We start from the raw sequence: 20,379 nt of genomic DNA, 5'->3' as shown, positions 1-20,379 counted from the left end.
GGACAGACTCCCACTTAAGAACCTCTGAGCCTGCTGGGAGATAGAACATGTTCAACTCAACATGCTGGCATGTCATCTGTCTAATGATCGCTGCTCTTCTGACGGATTTAAGCTCGCTCTTTCTGTCTTCCTGTAGTACGTTTTCCAACTGTCGCTGTCAAAGTTTCAATTTTAATTGCATGAAATCCTGAGTTTCTTACAGCACTGGAAAAGGGTAAAGTTAGGGGGGGAAGTATGACAAAGCTGCCAGTTTACCAGAGTCTGAGACAAGACGAATCTCAGACTACTTTATCACACCCACTCACTTCTTTGTCTTCAGTCTAAGTTCTTCGGCTGGTTTAATTACAACCCCTGTTCCAAAAAAGTTGGGTCACTTTGTAAAATGTAAAAAAAACAGAATGCAATGATTGTATAAACTCAAATTTTATTCACAATAGAGAAAAAACAACGTATCAGATGAAACTTTTTACCATTGCATGAAAATATTAGCTCATTTCAAATTTGATGGCAGCAACACGTCTCAAAAAAGTTGGGACAGGGCCATCTTAACCAATGTGTAGCATTCCCCTTCTTTTAACAACAGTCTTTAAAAGTATTCACTCACCCATCCAAATAATTGAAATCAGGTGTTCCAATCACTTCCATGTCCACAGGTGTATAAAATCAAGCACCTAGGCATGCAGACTGTTTCTGCAAACATTTGTGAAAGAATGGGTCGCTCTCAGGAGCTCAGTGAAATCCGGTGTGGTACTGTGATAGGATGCCACCTGTGCAACAAGTCCAGTAGTGAAATTTCCTCGCTCCTAAATATTCCACAGTCAACTGTCAGTGGTATTATAACAAAGTGGAAGCGATTGGGAATGACAGCAACTCAGCCACGAAGTGGTAGGCCACATAAAATGACGGAATGGGGTCAGCAGATGCTGAGGCACATAGTGCCCAGAGGTCGCCTACTTTCTGCTGAGTCAATCGCTACAGACCTCCATACTTCATGTGGCCTTCAGATTAGCTCAAGAACAGTGTGTAGAGAGCTTCATGGAATGGGTTTCCATGGCCGAGCAGCTGCATCCAAGCCATACATCACCAAGTGCAATGCAAAGCGTCGGATGCAGTGGTGTAAAGCACGCCGCCACTGGACTCTAGAGCAGTGGAGACGCTTTCTCGGCGCTTCTCCATCTGGCAATCTGATGGACGAGTCTGAGTTTGGCGGTTGCCAGGAGAATGGTACTTGTCTGACTGCATTGTGCCAAGTGTAAAGTTTGGTGGAGGGGGGATTATGGTGTGGGGTTGTTTATCAGGAGCTGGGCTTGGCCCCTTAGTTCCAGTGAAAGGAACTCTGAATGCTTCAGCATACCAAGAGATTTTGGACAATTCCATGCTCCCAAATTTGTGGGAACAGTTTGAGGATGACCCCTTCCTGTTCCAACATGACTGTGCACCAGTGCACAAAGCAAGGTCCATAAAGACATGGATGAGAGAGTTTGGTGTGGATGGACTTGACTGGCCTGCACAGAGTCCTGACCTCAACCCCATAGAACACCTTTGGGATGAATTAGAGCAAAGACTGAGAGCCAGGCCTTCTCGTCCAACATCAGTGTGTGACCTCACAAATGCACTTCTGGAAGAATGGTCAAAAATTCCCATAAACACACTCCTAAACCTTGTGGAAAGCCTTCCAAAAAGAGTTCAAGCTGTTATAGCTGCGAAGGGTGGACCGAGGTCAGATTAAGCCCTATGGATTAAGAATGGGATGTTACTTAAGTTTTATATGCGAGTCAAGGCAGGTGACTGAATACTTTTGGCAATATAGTGTATATACTAGTGCCTTCTAACCAACTGACAGGAACTTTACTCAAGAAGTTCAAAGCATTCTTTATGTTATCCTGGTCTTGCTGGATCTTGGCTTAGCTATTCAAGGCTGTCACCATAATTTCCAGTGGTATTGCAACATTTCTTCTATATCTATATGCTTCAAGAAAGCATGCAGAAATACTAAAGAAGAGAGTGCAGAGCCAAGGCACCAACATGGAGCATAAAAAGCCCAAACTCTGGATTCATGAGCAGTGTTTTCTCCAGGAGTACAATCAGTAGCAGATTTCTGTTGATAGAAATAAAAGTTGTAGTGGTATATTTATAACCAGGCTACGTTCTGCATAACAACTACAGAGAAACGAAAACCCACACAGATTTATCAGATAGACGTAAACAAAGCTAGAAGAAGCACCCACACTGGCTCAGAGTCAAACTCTGAGTGAGAGACAAAATATCCAAATAGGAGCAGCAGCCAGCGTGAAGAGCTCTCTGCAGCTCTGCAGCCTCTTCACACAGAGATCAGTTAACTAATCGCACCCTGTTCAGGGAATTCGCTCACTGCCAAGAATTAAGAAGAGCTACAGCGTGTGTGTGTGTGCGTGTGCTTGATGATCTTTTGCGGATGTTTGTTGTCTTCAACGACTCTACGTCTGCTCCTGTTTCTCGATAAACATGTGCTGCAGCCAAACATGAGAGTGACATCTGACACGCCGTGGAAAAGCTGAAGTCTGTTTGATGTTTTCATTTATTTATACTCGCTCTGAACCGTGTTCACAGCTGGGACCACTGCGTCTCTGCAGAGTGGGTCTGTTTCTGGATCTAGAGTCTGAGCAGACGTGAGCTCCACTCTGATATCTATTCATGATAGAAGCTGAAAATATTCTCACTGAGGTTTGGATTGAACCTCCATATTTTTAGCTTAAACAGTTAGCAGATCATAATGGGAGAAAATGAGTCTCAGAGGTTCAGCGTTTTCATGTCTCCTGTGCCCATAAACTCTTTTTAAGCACCGTTTAATGCATGTTAGGAGTTAGATATGACATCAGCAGCGCTACAGTCAGTTTGCTAACAGGCGCTGATTTTGGATTGGATGGCCTGGCTCACAATTCCCATTCCAGTTCATCCCAAAGCGCTTTGATGGAGCTTAGGTCAGGACTCTGCAGGCCAGTCAAGTTCTTCCTCACTGAGCTCATCAAACCACGTGTATGGTCCTTAGTTAGTACTACATGCTTCTGCTTCATAGCTGAGTTGCTGTTGTTCCTAAACTCTTCCACTTTCTAATAATATCACCTACAGTTGACTATAGGTGAAATTTCATGAACCGTCTTATTGCGAAGGTGGCATCCATCACAGTACTACACTTAAAGTCACTGAGCTCTTAGTATCACAAATGTTTGCAAATAGAGATTGCTTGGCTAGGTGTTTGATTTTATACACCTGTGGCGATGGGCCTGGTTGAAACACCTGAATTCACTAATTAACAGGTGTGGCCGAACACTTCTGGTCTGGGCAAGATCCTGAAGCAGCACAGCAAAAAGAAAAAAAAAATGGACTGTTCTTTTGATGAAATGCTTTGTTAGTTTTCCTCGAGATGTGGCAGGACTCCCACCTTTCTAAAAGTTCAACTTTTGTCCCGTCAGTCCACAGAATATTTTTCAAATTTGAGATGATAGTGTTCTTTTTGGTCAGCAGCGGTTTTGGCCTTGGAACTCTCCCATGGGTGCCATTTTTGCCCAGTGTCTCGGTTGAGTCATGAACTCTGACCTTAACTGAGGCCAGTGAGCCTGAGCCGGGTCTTTAGATGTTGTTTTGGGTTCTTTTTGGACCTCCTGGAGGAGTCATCAATGCTCTCTTGGAGTCGTTTTGGTAGGCTGGCCTCTCCTGGGACAGTTCACCACTGTGGATAATAGCTCTCATCATGGTTGGCTGGAATCTCAAAGTCTTAGGAATGCCTTGTTACCCAGTTTAAACAGATGTGTTTCTTTATGAGCTCTGTTATCCTACTTCACTTTTTTAGACAGGTTCTCATTAAGTGGCTTCTGGATTCAACAGGTCTGGTAGTAATCAGACGTGGGTGTGGCTAGTGAACTTGAACTTAGCTTTCTAATAAATGTGGTTAATCACAGCTACAAACGTAGATGACATCCAGCTGGGATACTCTCTGGTCTGCAGAAACAAACAGATTTTTATATTTATGATTCCAGCCTCAAATTGACCCTAACTTCAAGCTGTTTTTTGTTGCTGTAATGATGTATTTAATCATGTGAAAAGAAGCTTTTATTTTCTCAAAGACTTAATGCTTATTAAACTGACTCTTTCACTGTTTTCTCAGAGGGAACAGGACTCAAATCCATGTGTTAATGAGGGTAGATCTCTTCTTTACAAACCTGCAGAGGAGGCAGAAATGAGATGCTCAGACTCTTACTCTCTCGTCAGGAGGCCTGAGTGTGGAGGAAAGATTTTGTACAGTAACAATTTGCAGGAGGAGATAGGGCTGCAGTGAGGGAGGCTACTTTAAGATTTAAGTCCCTCTATAGGGGTGAAGAGGAGATTCACCTCACCTGAACTCGCCAAACTCTGACATATTCTTCCTCACTGTTCTGTTAAGTTTAACTTAAGAACTCCCATAAAATACTTCTCTTGTCTGGAAGGTCCAGTCACTGGTTAATCAGCATTTCTGGCTACCAGTACACCAAAAACAACACTAAGCAAATCAAGGAAATCCCCCAGAGTTTAGTTAAATCCATCATGGATGGACATGGAAGGAATATGGCACAATTGGCATTACTTGGTGGAAATCTTTTTTCACTTTGACATTAAAGATGTTTTGTTTTGTTTTTTTTCCAAAAAGAGCCAAATTGTGTTGACCATGATTAACTGAAACAATCAATAAAAGGGTAAAACACCCAAGGGATGAATACTTTTTCTAGGCACTGTGTAAGCACAGGATGAGCATGAGGTCTAACAACCTTCATATTTAACCTCAGCTTGGACTTCTGTGCCAAAGACTTAAAAAACACCACAACGTCTTTGCCTGATCTCATGTTTACAGCTCTGATTGATGGATGACGAACTTAAAAATACTCCACCTTCGGCCCTGCTAAACCAAATATCAACCAATATAACAAAACGCAACTTCTAGCCATGAAAGAACCATCTCTCATGAGGAAGGATCAATAATTTTGGAACGAGGGCCAGTTCCTGCAGAGAGATGTCACATGACATGAGTGTCCTGTTACAGCTGTAACTTAGTGTCCTTCTGCCCCTAGTGGCTGATTTTGAGTTAGGTTTCCATCTGACATGTGACAGGAAGTAGTTATATTTTCATTGAGAACACATGGAAGAGACATTCCATAATCCACCTGCATCTGCCCTCAGCGTTCATCTTTCGAGGCATTGTCCGTATGTATGTTGTTTATATGGTTCTACTCTTTTGTAATACGAGGACATTTATTGAGTTTCTGCTAACTTTATTACTTAGAGAATAATTTACACACTCAAGAGAGTTTATGCTAGCTTTAACTCATTTAGTACTGCTCCTGACAGTACGCTCTGTGTATGACTGCATACAGTATATTTAATGTAATTTCATATGTTTTATTTGTAGTTTCACAACTTCCAACATTATTAAAGGGGACATTTTTTACCCTTTTAGGACAAGTTTATATTGTTCTCAGAGGTCCCCAAAATATACCTGTGAAGTCAGTTGCTGAAAAAACACTCTAGTATAGGATTTTTGGATGTCTAAAAAGCCCATCTGTTTTACCCCTGCTCAGAAAGAGCCGTTTCTGTGTCTGTGGCTTTAAATGGTAATTTAGGCATAAGGTTCTGACTGGGATTTGAACCATCGATCTCCCAGACAAAAGTCAGCAGGGCATCTCAGAGGAAGATCAGGAGAGGAGGGCAGAACTTCCTTCAAAGTGAGGAGAGCCAACCAAACCTGGGGGCAGAGCTAACTCCCCATGTGACATCATAAGGGTAAAATCTGAGAATCTTGTTTTAGCACACATTTTCTGAAATGTGGAGAAAGAGAGGGTGGAAGTGAATGGATTTTTCTGGTATTTGAGGGGATTGTGAACAGGCCAGGGGCAAATATTTTTGTTAGAAAACTCAGAAAAAGTTATTTTTGCATAATATGTCCCCTTTAAACCTGTGGACAGCACTCATGTCTTCAGAGTCGTAATGTGAAGATGCTGACACTTGCTGCCAGTGCTCGAATTCAACATTGAATTAAGAAGGAGACCGTACATGAGTTTTTAAAGCTTCAATAAATCAGTAAATCTGATTTAGACTTCTGATTCATAAATAGTGATGGGAATTCAAGCTCTTTTCAGTGATCCGGATCATTTGGTTCGGTTCACTGAAAAGAGTCGGCTCTTTTGGCTCTCAAACGGCTCTTCATTCAGGTACCAGTTTGGCTTCATTTGACCTACTAATTTTAGCAATATCATAACATGTGATGGGTATATGGGCAGGTATTTTACTCCAACTATGTACCGTCTCCCCAGAACACCTCGCAGGTTAGATGAAATCTGCTCATTGGATGAGCTGTATGACACACCTGAAATAAAACGTTAATGTTACACCATCAAACATGAGTCCACAATGCATGGCGTACCTGTGGTAGAGGATAAAAGATCCTCCCTACTAATTAATCAAATAACACAAAGACACACACAACCTATGTTAAAATAAAATTAGTAATAGTAATGATATGAAACGACTTTCAAACGGGATCCTGCTCTTATCGTTATCGTTCACATAAAGGAGCCAGCTCTTTGAAAACTGACACAAGCACGCTTTTGCAGTCCCTGCATTGGTGAAAGGCCTAAAATCAGTGCCTCTGCTCGTGCTGCTGATCTAGCTCTCTCGTGTGACATCTTTGCATGTAACATGAGGTCCACCCTCAAATCTTCAACCATTGGAGCCATGTGGGAAAGTGCTGTCAAAGTCAGCTTAGTTGTCTTGAAATGTCTTCTCCAGGTTGTATTCTGTACACAACAGTATGCATTTGTTGCAGAGTAAGTAAACAGGCCCTGCACAAGCTATTAAAACCCATACTTCTCTGTTTATTCGCTGTTTTGCTGTCACTTCTCTGCATCTGTTTTTGATAATAAATGTGCTTGCAAGAATCTGGCCACAGGCGACATAGTGTGGATAGGTTCATTGATGTCTTAATTTTAAATATTGTTCCCCAGAAAACCTTAAAGGGAAACTTTATTGCCCTTTATTACATTTTATTTGCCACTTTTCACCCATTAGAGCTACCTTTTGCAATTAAAAACACTTGTTTCCTATTTTTTGCCCATTTTTGCCACTGTTTTTGCATCTTTTTTCCAATTTTTACAACCCTTATCCAATTTTTGCCACTTTTATCCAATTTTTTGCCACTTTTCGCCCATTAAAGCGACATTTTGGCCTTAAATACCACTTTTTTCCTATTTGTTGCCCATTTTTTGCCACTCTTGACTGCTTTGGGCCCATTTTAGTCAATTTCCACCCATTTGTTGCCACATTTTTGCCACTTTTGGACCCTTCTGCCACTTTTTCTCCTCATTTTTGCCCCTTTTTTACACAGTTTTGCTGCTTTTTTCCAATATAAAAAAATGTATAAACAGTTTGTATTTACATACAGTAGAGTGAATAAATAGATAAAAGTGGCTGGTGCCAGTAATACCTTATGTGCATGGTCCAAAGTGTGTGGGCAGTGGGACGGGGGGTCATCCTAGTGGAGTAGAGTGGAGTAGTTCAGGACTTGTTAGGGGGCAGAGGACAGAGGGAAAGGGAGGAAGAGAGAGAGTTCAGCATCCTAACAGCCTGATGGATGAAGCTGTCTTTCAGTCTACTGGTCCTCACACGGAGACTCCTCAGCCTCTTCCCAGATGGCACGAAACTGAAGAAGCGGCGTGAGAGATGGGTGAGGTTCTCCTGGTTAAACAGAGGATAAATAAAACAGATAAACAGTCCCTGTCTGCAGAGACACAGAGGGCCAAACCACTGCTCTAGAGCAGAGGTTTTCAATCTTTTTTTTTTTTTTTTTGCCTGAGTCACACCTAAGATCAAGCTAAAATTTCAAGGCACACAAAGACCATATCTATACAAAACAGCCTCTTACATGTTACAGTATAGCAGGAGTGTCCAAACTATCGCTAGGGGGCCAAATGCTGCCCACGGTCCAATTTTTGCAGCCCGCAGCAAGTTCTAGAAAATAAAAGAAAGAAATATGGCCCACATTTGAGCATTATGCTCATGCTTGACTGTACTGTACTTCATAGTTTTAGCACCAGGCAGTGCTACCATGCTTATATTGTAAACAAACATCTCAGCAGGAATAATTTATTGATTTTTCTTTGTGACTAAACTGAGACAGTGCCTCACATGGTAAAAATATTAGCAGTGAAATCATATATTTTCCCTGATGAAATTCAGCAGCAAATAACAGTACCAGTAATAATCCAGGGGTGGGGCCAGTGGCTGCTGCAGTGATTGTCTATTTGCCTTGTCAGCCATTACATTGAGCATTTAGCGTTAGTTCAGGCAGGCCATGCACAGAGTCGAGCACTGCCATATAACTGAGATCAGCTGATGGCAGACTGATTCATTCTAAGCAAATCACACTCATGCTGCCATCTTGCCTGGCTACGCTTTGCTGCTCCCTGTGCAAGCTGCTTTTTACAACCCTCCTCCACCCCAGCTCCTCCTTTATTCTGCCTCTGACTTTAACAGTGTCATTCTGCTGTCATGCAACCAATGCTTTCAATGTCGGATCATGGAAGGGCAGAAGGACCCCAGAATAGAATAACAGCAATGAGTTTAAATCTGTAACTGCTAATAAAATAAAAAAAACAATTTGTAACCACACATCATGTGTTGTCCTAAATGAGCTAAAGTTATTGTATTGTTATGGTAATTTCATACCACTGCTCTAGAGTACCAATGGCCCAATCACGGGGCTTACAGTCTGTGTTGCTCTGACCTGTAGGCACATATTTGAGCAGGTAGATGTAGGCTACATGAGTCGGCATCTAAATCAGCCTCAGAGATGTGAAGAATTCAGTAACAGTCAAAGAAACTTCATCATAATAATCTTAAATCCAGGCCCAGATCAATTTTTGAAGCAGTTTCTCACAAGTTTGAGTTTTATATCTTAACCCAATGTTTCCACTGAAAAACCCTTCGCATGAAAAATGAGTCTTTAGCTTCCTGTCATTGAAAAGCTCCTCTTAATAAATAATTCATAAATATCTCCAGCAGCTGCTACCAGAGAAACTGTGCTGTCTTCTTTAAATCAATAGTGTTAGGAAGCAGAGACTCCATCAGAACCATTAATTCAATACTTCACTTTTTCTCTCTGATGTCCTCGTGCTGAATCTTTCCACTCAGGAAAATAAAATATCCCTCAGACATTTTTTAGTTGTCATGTTTACTCGGTGTCAGAGTCTTCAGCAAGGAGTGCTTCCTCTCAGAAGTAAAGAAACTGAAGATATTTGTCACAACTACAGAGCTGTTTTTATTCAGAAAATTTACCTGCAAGCCCTCCCCATATCCTGTTCCCAGACCGCTTCAGTAGCAGGAATGGCAAAGGAAAGACTGGGTTCGAAGTCAAGACACGAGAGAACACTACGAGCATGCGCTGAAGTAAAAACACTGATAATCAGGGGATAATGAGACACAGGAGGATCATCTGGGGGCCAGGCAGGAAATACAAGTAAGTCAACCAAGATGTCCCTCTACCAATCATTTCTAGTTCCTCCTGTTCCTCCAAATGGGATATATAATCCATCCAGCAAGTTCTGGGTCAACCCAAGGAACTCCTCCCAGTTGGACGTGCCCAGAAGTCCTCTGCAGGGAGGCGCCCAGGAGGCATCCTGACCAGATGCCTGAACCACCTCAGGAGCTTCTCACCCTATCTTTATACCCCGTCCACACGGAGATTAATTCCGTGTGGACGTTTTTTGTCATATCGGCGTTTCATCCATGTGGAATCAGTGTTTTCGGAGGCCGTAAATGCAGCTTTTTAAAACCGTGTCCCAGAGTAAACGTTTACCGTTTTGTCTTATGTGGACATCCAACCACATCTTTTATGAAACGATTATGTCATACATAGCATGGCCCACTTGCGCTGCATGCATGGGTCAAACCAAAACAACCATGGTGGATCACAGGATTGTGCAACCAGAAGGGCAAGTAGGAGAAAGTTTGGGGCTTACGTGGACATTTCCTGAAACAATCCTGTATTCATGGAAAACTTTTTCTCAACGAAATGGAAAGATAGCGTTTTCGTCTCCGTGTGGACAGGCCCTTGGCTGAGCCAAGACACCCTGGAATCTCATTTTGACCACTCAAACCCACGATTTCGTTCTTTCGGTCAGAGTTCATGACCATAGGTGAGGATTGGACATAGATCAACCTGTTAATCGAAAGCTTTGCCTTTCTGCTTAGCTCCCTCTTCACCACAACCACCTGCAAAACTGCAGATGCTGGACCAATCAACCTGTCAATCTCACGGTCCATTCTACCCTCACTCGTGAACAAGGCCCCGAGACACTTGAACTCCTTCACTTGGGGCCAAGACTCCCCACCTGGAGGGAACAGTCTACCATTTTATGGCAGAGAATCATTGCCTCAGACTTGAGATATAACATTTAGTTATTAAACTTATCAGGTCTTGATAATCCCATAGAGGTATGAGAAATCAAACATGCATGCCAAATAAAAGCCGGGGTCTCAGGAGGTTAAATTTGTTCCTCTGCTGGAAAGCGAACATACCTCACTGCTTCACGCCACTTTGGCCTCCTAATTTGATCCGACTGAGACACAACACTCGACTGCACCCATCTCTCTCCACATTTCCACATTCCTCCTCCTCCTCTGACCTTCACAAGCATTCAGGATCAGTGCACAGCCACAGGACGCCGCCCCGGGGACCAAGTCCAAGTCTAAGAACCGCCTGCTCAAGGGCAAAGTCAGAAGAAAACCCACTCAACCCTGAACTCCATGCTGAAAATCCTCTCCGTACTGAGTAACGACAGCGTGATGCACACATGTTACATAAATAAGAAGAGGTACATCGAATCAGGGTGAAGCCACCTTATCACGGCTCAGCTCTGAGCGGTTAGTGATGGAGCTTAGTGCAGCATGTCCTGGAAATCCCACTAGAAGGGAATTAACCTGTTTAAATTAATCAGCGTGGCTTCCTGCCCGCCCACACTCTTTTTGATTCATATTTCACACCCTCGCACGCCTTTGTTCCTCCTGCTGCAGCGACGTGCACACGGGGGAAACACTTTAGCCTCAAAATGTCAGCGGCTCCTTCTTCTTCTCCAGCTGCTGTACCAAACACGGATGTTCCCGTGCTGCTGTATTTTTAAACTCCCCCTCGCTCTTTGTCTCCTCCTGTCTCTTCTTTTTGTTTTTAATGTTTTATTCTGTGCCAGAGAGATGGATTTTCTTTGTCGGTACGCTGCAGCGTTGTTTAGGCTCACACTGGCACTGTGTGTCTGCTCTTTCTCTCACCGCAGCTTATTGTGTCATGTTGTCTGTTTCTGTTTCATTTTGTGTCGCTGACGGTGTCGTGATTCGCCTTTCTCTGCTCTTTCTTCTTCACAATATTTTTTCGGAAGCATGGTGTGAGGAAACATGCAGGTTGTTTGCATATTCACCGTGTTCCTCACAGCCTTGTGATAAATATAAATGCATATGCAAATATGGGGAAGTTTTGGTTACCAGGGGCCCGAACCTCCATAGGATGTTTGTTTGGGACAAAAACTGTGGTTTAGAGCTTTTAACTCCATCAATTAATGCAGTTCATTGATCTTGTAAACCACAATGTCTGCATGGTGAAGTGCTCAACAGTAGCTAGATTTATTTATCAGTTTTGTATCTTAAAAGAATATGATTAAAGTTATTTTTTATTTCTCTAAATGTTATCTACAAGTGTCTGGTGCAAAAATGCAAAAGTGTAGTAACCATTTCAAATAAAACTTGCACTCAAATTCAGTCCAAACTAGAGCCCTGCCTAACCCAAACCCCCCTGCTGGATTTCTGACCATTACCATTACAGTGCATGCCATCCACTCATGCCTGCACCTGCAACAGGTGTGTCAGGTCCTGCATGGATTACTGACAATGTAATTAAAGGAAATACTGACATGTCCACTGAAGTACTAACCTTGCAAAGCAGATGGATACGCCCGTTTCCCTGTTTTTCACTGGTGAATCCATCTTGCAAAGATCCTATCTCAACCGTTTGGGCCCGGTTAGAAAGTGACAGGACCAATCAGCAACAAGGGGCAGTACTGTCAGGCGCAGCAGAGTCGTGATGTAAACAAGCAGCAGCAAGAGCTGGTGCTGTTTTGGAGGAAGAGATTAGCGTGGATGCTGCTAAAGCACCAGTTTTACATATGAACAGGGCTTGACATTAACTTTTTTTACACCAGCCACTGTGACTAATGGCTACTGGCCACTCAGTGTTTCCACTAGCCACAGTTCTGTTGTTGGGAATATATTTGCTATATATCATATCCTCCTGAGACCTTGCGTGCACAATAGAGGACATCATTGCATTTTGACTTTCATACAACACGGTAACAATTTCTGCTTTTCAAACTTTATTTGTCCAGAATTTTCATAAAAGTTTAAAGTTACTTGCTTAGAATATCTGGAGAATTAATTTAGGATACTTTTATGGAAATTCAAGGAATTTATTTGTAAAATTTGGGTGATTTGATTGGAAATGTGTGGAGGGGATATTCTTTGAAATTTTCCTGAATTTTTATGGAACTTTTAGGGAATTTGCTTAGATTATGAGGGAACATGTTTGTAATTTTTCCTTGGATATGTGGATGGAATTTATTTGTAATTTTCTGTTAATTTGATTAGGATTTTTTGTGCAATGTTCTAGATTTTTTCAGGAATTTTCTTTTTGTAACCTTATGTAAATCTTTAGGCCTTTTCGGAAAAGTTAACTTAAACATTTGGGGAATGTTTGGGTGAATTTTAAATAATTTTTAAATTTTACAGAAATTTTTGGTAATTTAGGGGATATTTTTTATGTTTTGGGAATCTCTCATTATTTTAAATTGAATTCTTTTGGGGATCGCCAGACCTTTTAGTCAAAATTTTGTTATAGCCAGGTGTCAAGTCCATATCAGAAAAAAGACTTTACCGTATGTCTCTGAATGACTGACACCATTTCTTACTAACTGAACAATCTCCTATGAACTGGCCAAAATAACTCAAAATGCACGCACTATTTTAAAAATCTATATTCTTTGAGTGTTACACTGTAAGGTAAGCCTGTTGCTCTTATTTGCAGAAATAATTTATTAGTAAAAACCTTCCTGTTCAAAGACAAGACTTAATACTAATCTGATCATCATGATACATCCGAAATGGGTAAAACTAAAAATGCATTCAAAATAAAAGCTCGGGTAAAAAACAAAGAACAGTTTTGAGGCACTGACTTTTCGGATTCACATAAATGATACAAAATATAATAAACAATAAAATATTCAGAGCACATTATTCTGTTTTGAGACATTCTGCAGGAGAAATTTTACCTCTGCTAACTGTCGACTGTATATCACAGACTATTTTAATTTCTAAATGCAAATAAAATCAAGGTCATTTGGTGGGTGAGTTCTGTTTAAAAATGTCCTTAAACGTGAGTCTGGGCATGACTGTTTCTAAATTTGCACGGTTGTGTTCAACTATGCTTCAGCCACCCTCAAGTACAGTGGGGGTCTCTAGAGCTTTGATTTTATGGGTCGTGAGCTGAAAAAATTGAGAACCCCTGCTTTTACAAGCTATTTTTCCTCTGTTCTATTGATTCTTAAGTGGTGTTCTCCACTTCCTGCCCCACATCTGACATCTGTGTTTCACTGGGATCATGTGACCACTAACAACTGAAAGGATTTTGTGCTTTTCAAACCATATGAAATTTTCAGAAGTAATTTCTTGCTGGTGTCCCAACTTTTTTGAACATTAAATATCTTGTCTTTGTGCTGTTTTTTAATTGAATACAGGGTTACACATTTGCATACCACTGTATTCTGTTTTAGTCACATTTGGCTCATTATTTCAACTTTTTTGGAACAATGAAGGGTCATTATTACTGTAAATGCATATCTGTTGGAAATATCTGTTATCGCTGTCATCAGTACCCTCTGGTTTGACCTCTGGTGGATACTATTGTCAATGATCATGAAAATGAAATGGAGACTCTTCCTCTCCATGGCTGCAGACGGCTTATTTTGATGATAAAGTAACACGTATGAGGTTCTTTTCTTGTTGTCTGCTCTTTCTCTTTGTCCATCTCTGAGCCACAGTTGTTTTGTCCTCCCACTATCTCTCTTTTCTTGATTTACCACCGCAGTAGCTCGTTTCACATCCTGAATCTTTTGTACAACATGTCAAACTCCTGACTCCCATCAGTCCTGCTCCTCCTCTCCTGATTGGACGGCTGTACCTCTCACCCCCTCTGCTCCTCTCCATTAAGCATCCACTCATCCTGACACGTGGCTATTACTCTGCATTACACACTAACTCCTCCTCTCCTTCTTCTCTCTCCAGCTGCACTCCAACTCCGACAAGGGCGATGGTTCTGTGAGATACATCCTGTCCGGCGAGGGGGCCGGCTCCATCTTCATCATTGACGAGACGTCTGGTGACATCCACGCTGCCAAGAGCCTGGACCGAGAGAGGAAGTCCCAGTATGTGCTGCACGCCAGGGCCATCGACAGGCGGACCAACCGCTCGCTGGAGGCCGAGTCGGAGTTCATCATCAAGGTTCAGGACGTCAACGACCACGCTCCGACGTTTCCTGACGGGCCGTTCTCGGCGTCTGTGCCTGAGATGTCAGATGTTGGTAAGCAGAGAGCCCCAAACACCTTTTTAACCTCCTACGTCCCAGCATCCTCGTATGAGGACTCTACATTCTGCACTTTCAATGCGATTGTGCTGAGCTTGGACCTGTTGGCCTCATTTGTGGACACTTTGTCTGCCATCTGGTGGTCACTAAAGCACATTACAGCTATTAGTGTCCACTCAGGGTGGCCACTATTCTAACCAAAACATGAATTTACAGTGCCATAAGTCAGTGGTTCTCAACCTGGGGGTCGGGACCCCCTTGAGGGTCATGACTTAGAGGGGGTCGCCAGATGCCTTAAAAAAACAGAACATTTTAAATGATTATTTTCCTTCCTAAATTTGTAACAGTTATTTGCCACTTGTCAATTTATGCACAGTTCGGACCCATTTTTGCCTCATTTTTGCCACATTTTAACCCATTTTCATCACTTTTTCCCCAAACATTTTTGCCAATTTTAACACATTTTTTCCATTATGTTTTGCCATTGCCATTTTTATCCATTTTAAACCTTTTCCACCACCTTTTTCTGCCAGGTTTCGCCCCTTCTGTTGTTGCTTCTGTTGACCATTTTACTACTTTTTACACCCATTTTCTGCCTCAGGTAGATCCTTTTTGCCAGTTTGAACAACTTTTTCCCACTTGTTAATCCCAATTTAGCAAATTTTCCACCCATTTTTGACACTTTTAAATTATTTCTGCCACCTTTAATCCCCCTTTACCGCTTTTTATGCCCGTTTTTGCCATTTAAACCCATTTTTTGCCCTTTAAACCCATTTTTTTGCCACTTTAATCCAATTCTTGCCATGTCTTCTGCTACTTTTAAAGTCCTATTTCACCACCTTTCCCACCATTTTTTTGTGGCTATTTTTAACCCACTTTATTCATTTTTAAGAAAAAGGATTTCCGTTTTATAAGAATGCTATATACTTTGGCACAAATGAATTAAAAAATATATTTGGTAGGAGTGGGTATTATTCAAGTTAAATATAAGATATGGATATTAAAGTTTAACTTACAATAGACCATGACTTTGCTGTCCTCTATGGACCTGCAGTCTGGCTGGGTCCCAGAAAGCTCTCCCCATTATGGACAGCCTTGTCTGCACATGACTAATCTTGAATGATCCTGGTTGTTCAACCACTTTCAGGTACAGTGGGGGTTTCCAGTTTCTGGCACCTTTATTTTGAGGTTCGTGGGCTGAAAAGTTTGAGAACCCCTGCCGTAAGTCATGCAGCAACTGTTTGCATGCAGGGGTGTAGCTAGGGATTTTGGGCCCCCAGAAGGAATATCACCCAGGGGCCCCCTTGAACAGGCTAGCTAAGCAACAAATTTTGCATAATTTTTACAAATCTATGCATTTTAATGTCTTTTGAGCTAAAATTTTGCCATTAATGAGCACTGTTTTTATTATGATTAAACTAAATTTACTTCCATTATTTCCCAGCTCTCGACTACACCATTTGGATATTTTTAAAGAAGGAGCAGAGGCCCCAAGTATTTTATTTTACTCTATTTGATACAAATTTCAGTCTCTGGACCGATTAATTCGTTCACTTTTTATTCAATAATGACTCTAGTTACTAAGAAAAAATAAATAAAAACACTTCATTGCAGGCTTCTCAAGGGCCCCTCCTTAATGTTGGCCCAGGATAATCAGCACCCTTTTTCCCCCCTCTATTACGCCCATGTTTGCATGGACGGATATGGGCCAAACTGTTCGATAACGCGCCTTAAAATGAGCACCAGTATGGATCACTGGTGACTAGAGAGGAGGGGCTATCATGCTTTGGCATCGTACCAGACAACTGGGCCAAGTTTGAGTGAGCCCTTAAAATAAAAACTTCCTTTATTTCTCCTGGACAAAATCAGCATGCTCAAAAAATGGTGTGCATTGTTACCTTGGAGTGCCAAAATCAGCGCTAACTGAAAATTCCTATCTGAAAACAGTCGATAAAGTGGGCTCTATATTTAAAATATTCAAAATGTTGTAAATCAACTCTTCTTTTTTCCCTAAACCATAAAAGTTAAGGTTCAGATGTTCCCACACATGCTCTAGAGAGTAAAAATAGGCAGTCCCAATCTCCAGCTGCCAATCAAACTTCCTTTTTTTAAAAGTTTTTAATGCCGTTGCATGCTTTTAAGCTTTATTTTATTCCCAGTCTAAACCAACAAAGCTTGTCCCGGCCACCACAGAGCTTTCTCATGTTCTGTAGAGAGAATAAACCTGGATGTGGTTGGTATTGGCTGAGGCTCACTGTGCTGAATATAAACATCAATACTTCACATGCAGCTGTGAGACAACTCCACGTGTGCAATCATCCTTTTTCTGAAGAGGATTATGTAAAGTCTCAGTGAAGTAATCAAGACAGACACCTGCTGAGGGGCTCCGCTGTACTCAGAGAGGAGACGGTGTGAAATAAATAAATCAATAAAACAGCTCCAGAAGTTTTCTGCTCTCTCCGGTCGACCGTCTACCTCTGTAAAAGTTCTTCCTCTGTGCTCTCTGGGTTAGAAAAATGTCCCTGCATTCCTTTTTTGCACTGTTTGCTTGGACAAATGTGAAACCGGCAGTCGAACTCGGATGAAAACAAAACATGGTAGTTAAAACTTTGGCCTCCCATCTCAAATAGGACATAAAAGTGGAAAAATATCCTCAAATTATTCACATTTTCCAAAACGATCCTTGCTCTTTTTGGAATTAGATTCTTTTGAGTCCTTATTCAAAGCAGTGTCTGTCTGCAGAGACACAGACGGACACATCACAGCCTCTCTGTGTCTCTTTCTCTCTATTATGAGTCATGTGTTTGCAATAAAAAAACATGCCACCTTACTTAACATCAAAATAACACCAGAAAACTGACGCTAAAAGGCTGCCGATCTTTAGCATCATCTCTCCTTTCACTCTGCCTTTACTTTATTTATCTCATTGGTTTTTTTTCTCTCTCTCACTGTCTGCTCCTCCCGTTGCCCTAAAACCCTCACACATCCCTTTATTTCTACTTCTCATCACCTTAACCTCAAACCCCGTCACTCTTTTGAAGCTTTCTCAGCAGGATGTGTTCTGGTTTTTATCTCTTTAACAGCTCTGACCTCAAACGTTAAAGCTTTAAATGTATTTGTAGGATTAAAGTCAGCAGCAGATACTGTAGAAATGCAGAAACTATGTCAACTGTCAAATCACTGCCGTGGATATTTTATAAGATATTAAAGAAGCTAGATCTTAGTCTAACCGCTTAAAACCTTTACCTTTATAAGCTCTGCTCCAGCCTTTATACAGAGATGAAATATGAGTGAAAAAACCCCACAGCAGTCCTGCTGTTAGATCTCTAGGAGGTTATGGTTCAAATGTATGTAAATGTCTGGGGTTAGTCCCTTTGAACCAAACTACAGGAAACAACTGGTCATATCGGTACTTTTTCAGATACTATCCATGTAGTCACAAAACAATTACAGCACCTATATACAAAAGCATTCACCCCTTTGGATTTTTAACCCTTTAATCAATTCTATAAATCCGTCGTGGTCAATATATTTTGTTTTTTTTTGACAAAAAAATAAAAAATAAATAATAATAATAATAATAATAATAACCCTCTAACCTCCTAAGATCAGATAGTAGTGATTTTTGCGATTACTATTTCTGACATAGTTGTCCATAATGTCCATTGTATTTCAAGTTATTAGCTTGAAATATTTGCATACTGAGATTTTTTAAAATATATTTCTATTTCTATTTTTTTGGCATTTTTATGGGAATTTAGATTTTTTTTGGGAGTAAGATTGCAAATTTGGAGGGTAAGGGTTGTCTTTTGAAATTTCAGAAATTTTTATTGGCATTTCAGTGAATTTCTTTGTTTGTAACTTTCATGGAATTTTTGGTAAAGTATTGGAAGTTTTTTTTTTTTGGCAAAGAAATCTTAGGTGGAATTTGCTTTATAATGTGGGGGATTTGTTTGATAAATTAATTTGCAGGGAGTTTTTAAATACATTTTTTATGGATTTTTTATGCTTTATGATAAAGTATTGCAGAATGATTAAAGGACCCTTTAAAGAAATTTAGGGGTACTTTTTATGGCATATTTTGAAAATATTTTTAAGTATTACCAGAGAAATTGTAGGTATTTTAATCAAGTAAACTTGTCCCAAATAAAAGGGGGTGTAACAAAATCTAAGTTCTCAGGAGATTTCTACAAAGTAATGTCAATTAAATAAAAATATATAATGTAAAATGAGTGTTTGCATAAAAATTCACCCTCTTCAAGTCAGGATTTAGTAGATGCACCTTTAGCTGCAACCACTAAGTGTGTGGATAGGTCTCAATCAGGCTCCAACATCTGGACGTTGAAATGCTGCTCCAACAGTCCTTTCTAAGTCTAGCCACAAATCCTCAATTGGATTGAAGTCTGGGCTTTAACTCGGCCACTCCAAAACATTCACCTTGTCATCTTTAAACCATTTCTGTATATCTTTCACTGTGTGCCTCAGGTCATTGTCTTACTGGAAAATAAATCTTCTCCCAAGCCGTACTTCTCTTACAGCCTGAATAAGATTGATCTCCAGGATTTTTCTATATTTTTCCACATTCATTTTACCCTCTACCTTTACAAGCCTTTCAGGGCTGCCTGCCAAAAAGCATCCCCACAGCATGATGCTGCCACCACTGTGCTTCACAGAGGGGATGGTGTGTTTGTGATGGCCTAAAAGCCATCATTACCTTCAGGGTAGTCATAGGTGTCATGGTGTCCTCTCTCACTAGTCTCCTTCTTGCAAGGTCACTCAGTTTGGCTCCTCTGGGCGATGCTATCCAATAATCAGCGGGAAAGTAAAAGGACATTTATGGTGCTGGCTGTTCTCGCTTTCTAAGTCGTTTTTGGTCATGCACTTAGAGTTTTTAGCCACTGTGGTCCTTCTTTTCCCTGATACTTGCAGTAAGCTGCCATCCATTCGGTGGCAAATCAGAAACTCCCTCACCAGCTTTGCTGCCATCATACTGCCATCTGTGTGGTTAGCTTAGCCCGTGGTAGCGCAGACAGGAAGATCCTGGGTGAGATCTGAATTATGTTTGACACAAGGTACATATCACCCTGAACAGCTGAGCCGTCCTGCTTTTGGTGTAAAGATTTCAATGACTTTTGCAGAATGAAAAAGACACTACATCAGTTTAAAATATGGTGTAGCTAAGGGGATAAAACATCCTGGCATTAGTAGAATAAATAAATGTGTCTTAACTGTGGGCCTTAATTGCATCAGGATCAACATGTTAACAGCTCTAGTAAAGCTGTGTGGAGCCTTAATGTAACAATGAACCTTTAGCAGCCTATCTGCAGGGAGAACAAACACAGCGCAGGCCGAACATCATGATGAATGAGATGGATTAAAGCCTCGGCCTCTCCTGTCTGCTGCTACATGCTCCGGCTAATGGGCTGTGGCTCTTTACAGGAGAGTCTGACACAGACTCACTGTTTTACTGCAGCCCTTTGTTCACATTTAGAGCGGACTCTGCAAAGGATCAACAAATTATCACCAAGAACAACAACACCGACTTTTACTGGGTTTATTTCAGATTACACTCTGTGGCTGACGCATCAGCAGTCACATTAGGTTTAGTTTTAATTCTAGTTTGTTTATCACGCTGGGGAGGAATGGCTGCTTGGACAGAAATCATTTATAAGGACAAAAAAAAACATTCAGTAAAC

At 41.1% G+C, this 20,379-nt stretch overlaps 1 protein-coding gene across 1 annotated transcript in view; it reads left to right on the top strand.

The window, feature by feature from the left end:
* Nucleotides 1-5,129: 5,129 nt before the first annotated feature.
* LOC121519580 (cadherin-18-like) overlaps nt 5,130-20,379 on the top strand; it is a 104,642-nt gene continuing 89,392 nt past the window's right edge. Inside the window, exons 1-2 of the mRNA XM_041802337.1 lie at nt 5,130-5,218; nt 14,386-14,680. Coding sequence (XP_041658271.1) covers nt 5,150-5,218; nt 14,386-14,680 — 364 coding nt within the window. The 5' untranslated portion in view covers nt 5,130-5,149. The remainder of the gene's footprint in view (nt 5,219-14,385; nt 14,681-20,379) is intronic.

The sequence above is a fragment of the Cheilinus undulatus genome, linkage group 13, assembly GCF_018320785.1.
Source record: "Cheilinus undulatus linkage group 13, ASM1832078v1, whole genome shotgun sequence".
Taxonomy (NCBI): Eukaryota; Metazoa; Chordata; class Actinopteri; order Labriformes; family Labridae; genus Cheilinus; species Cheilinus undulatus.
This window is presented reverse-complemented; position numbering and strand designations above follow the sequence as displayed.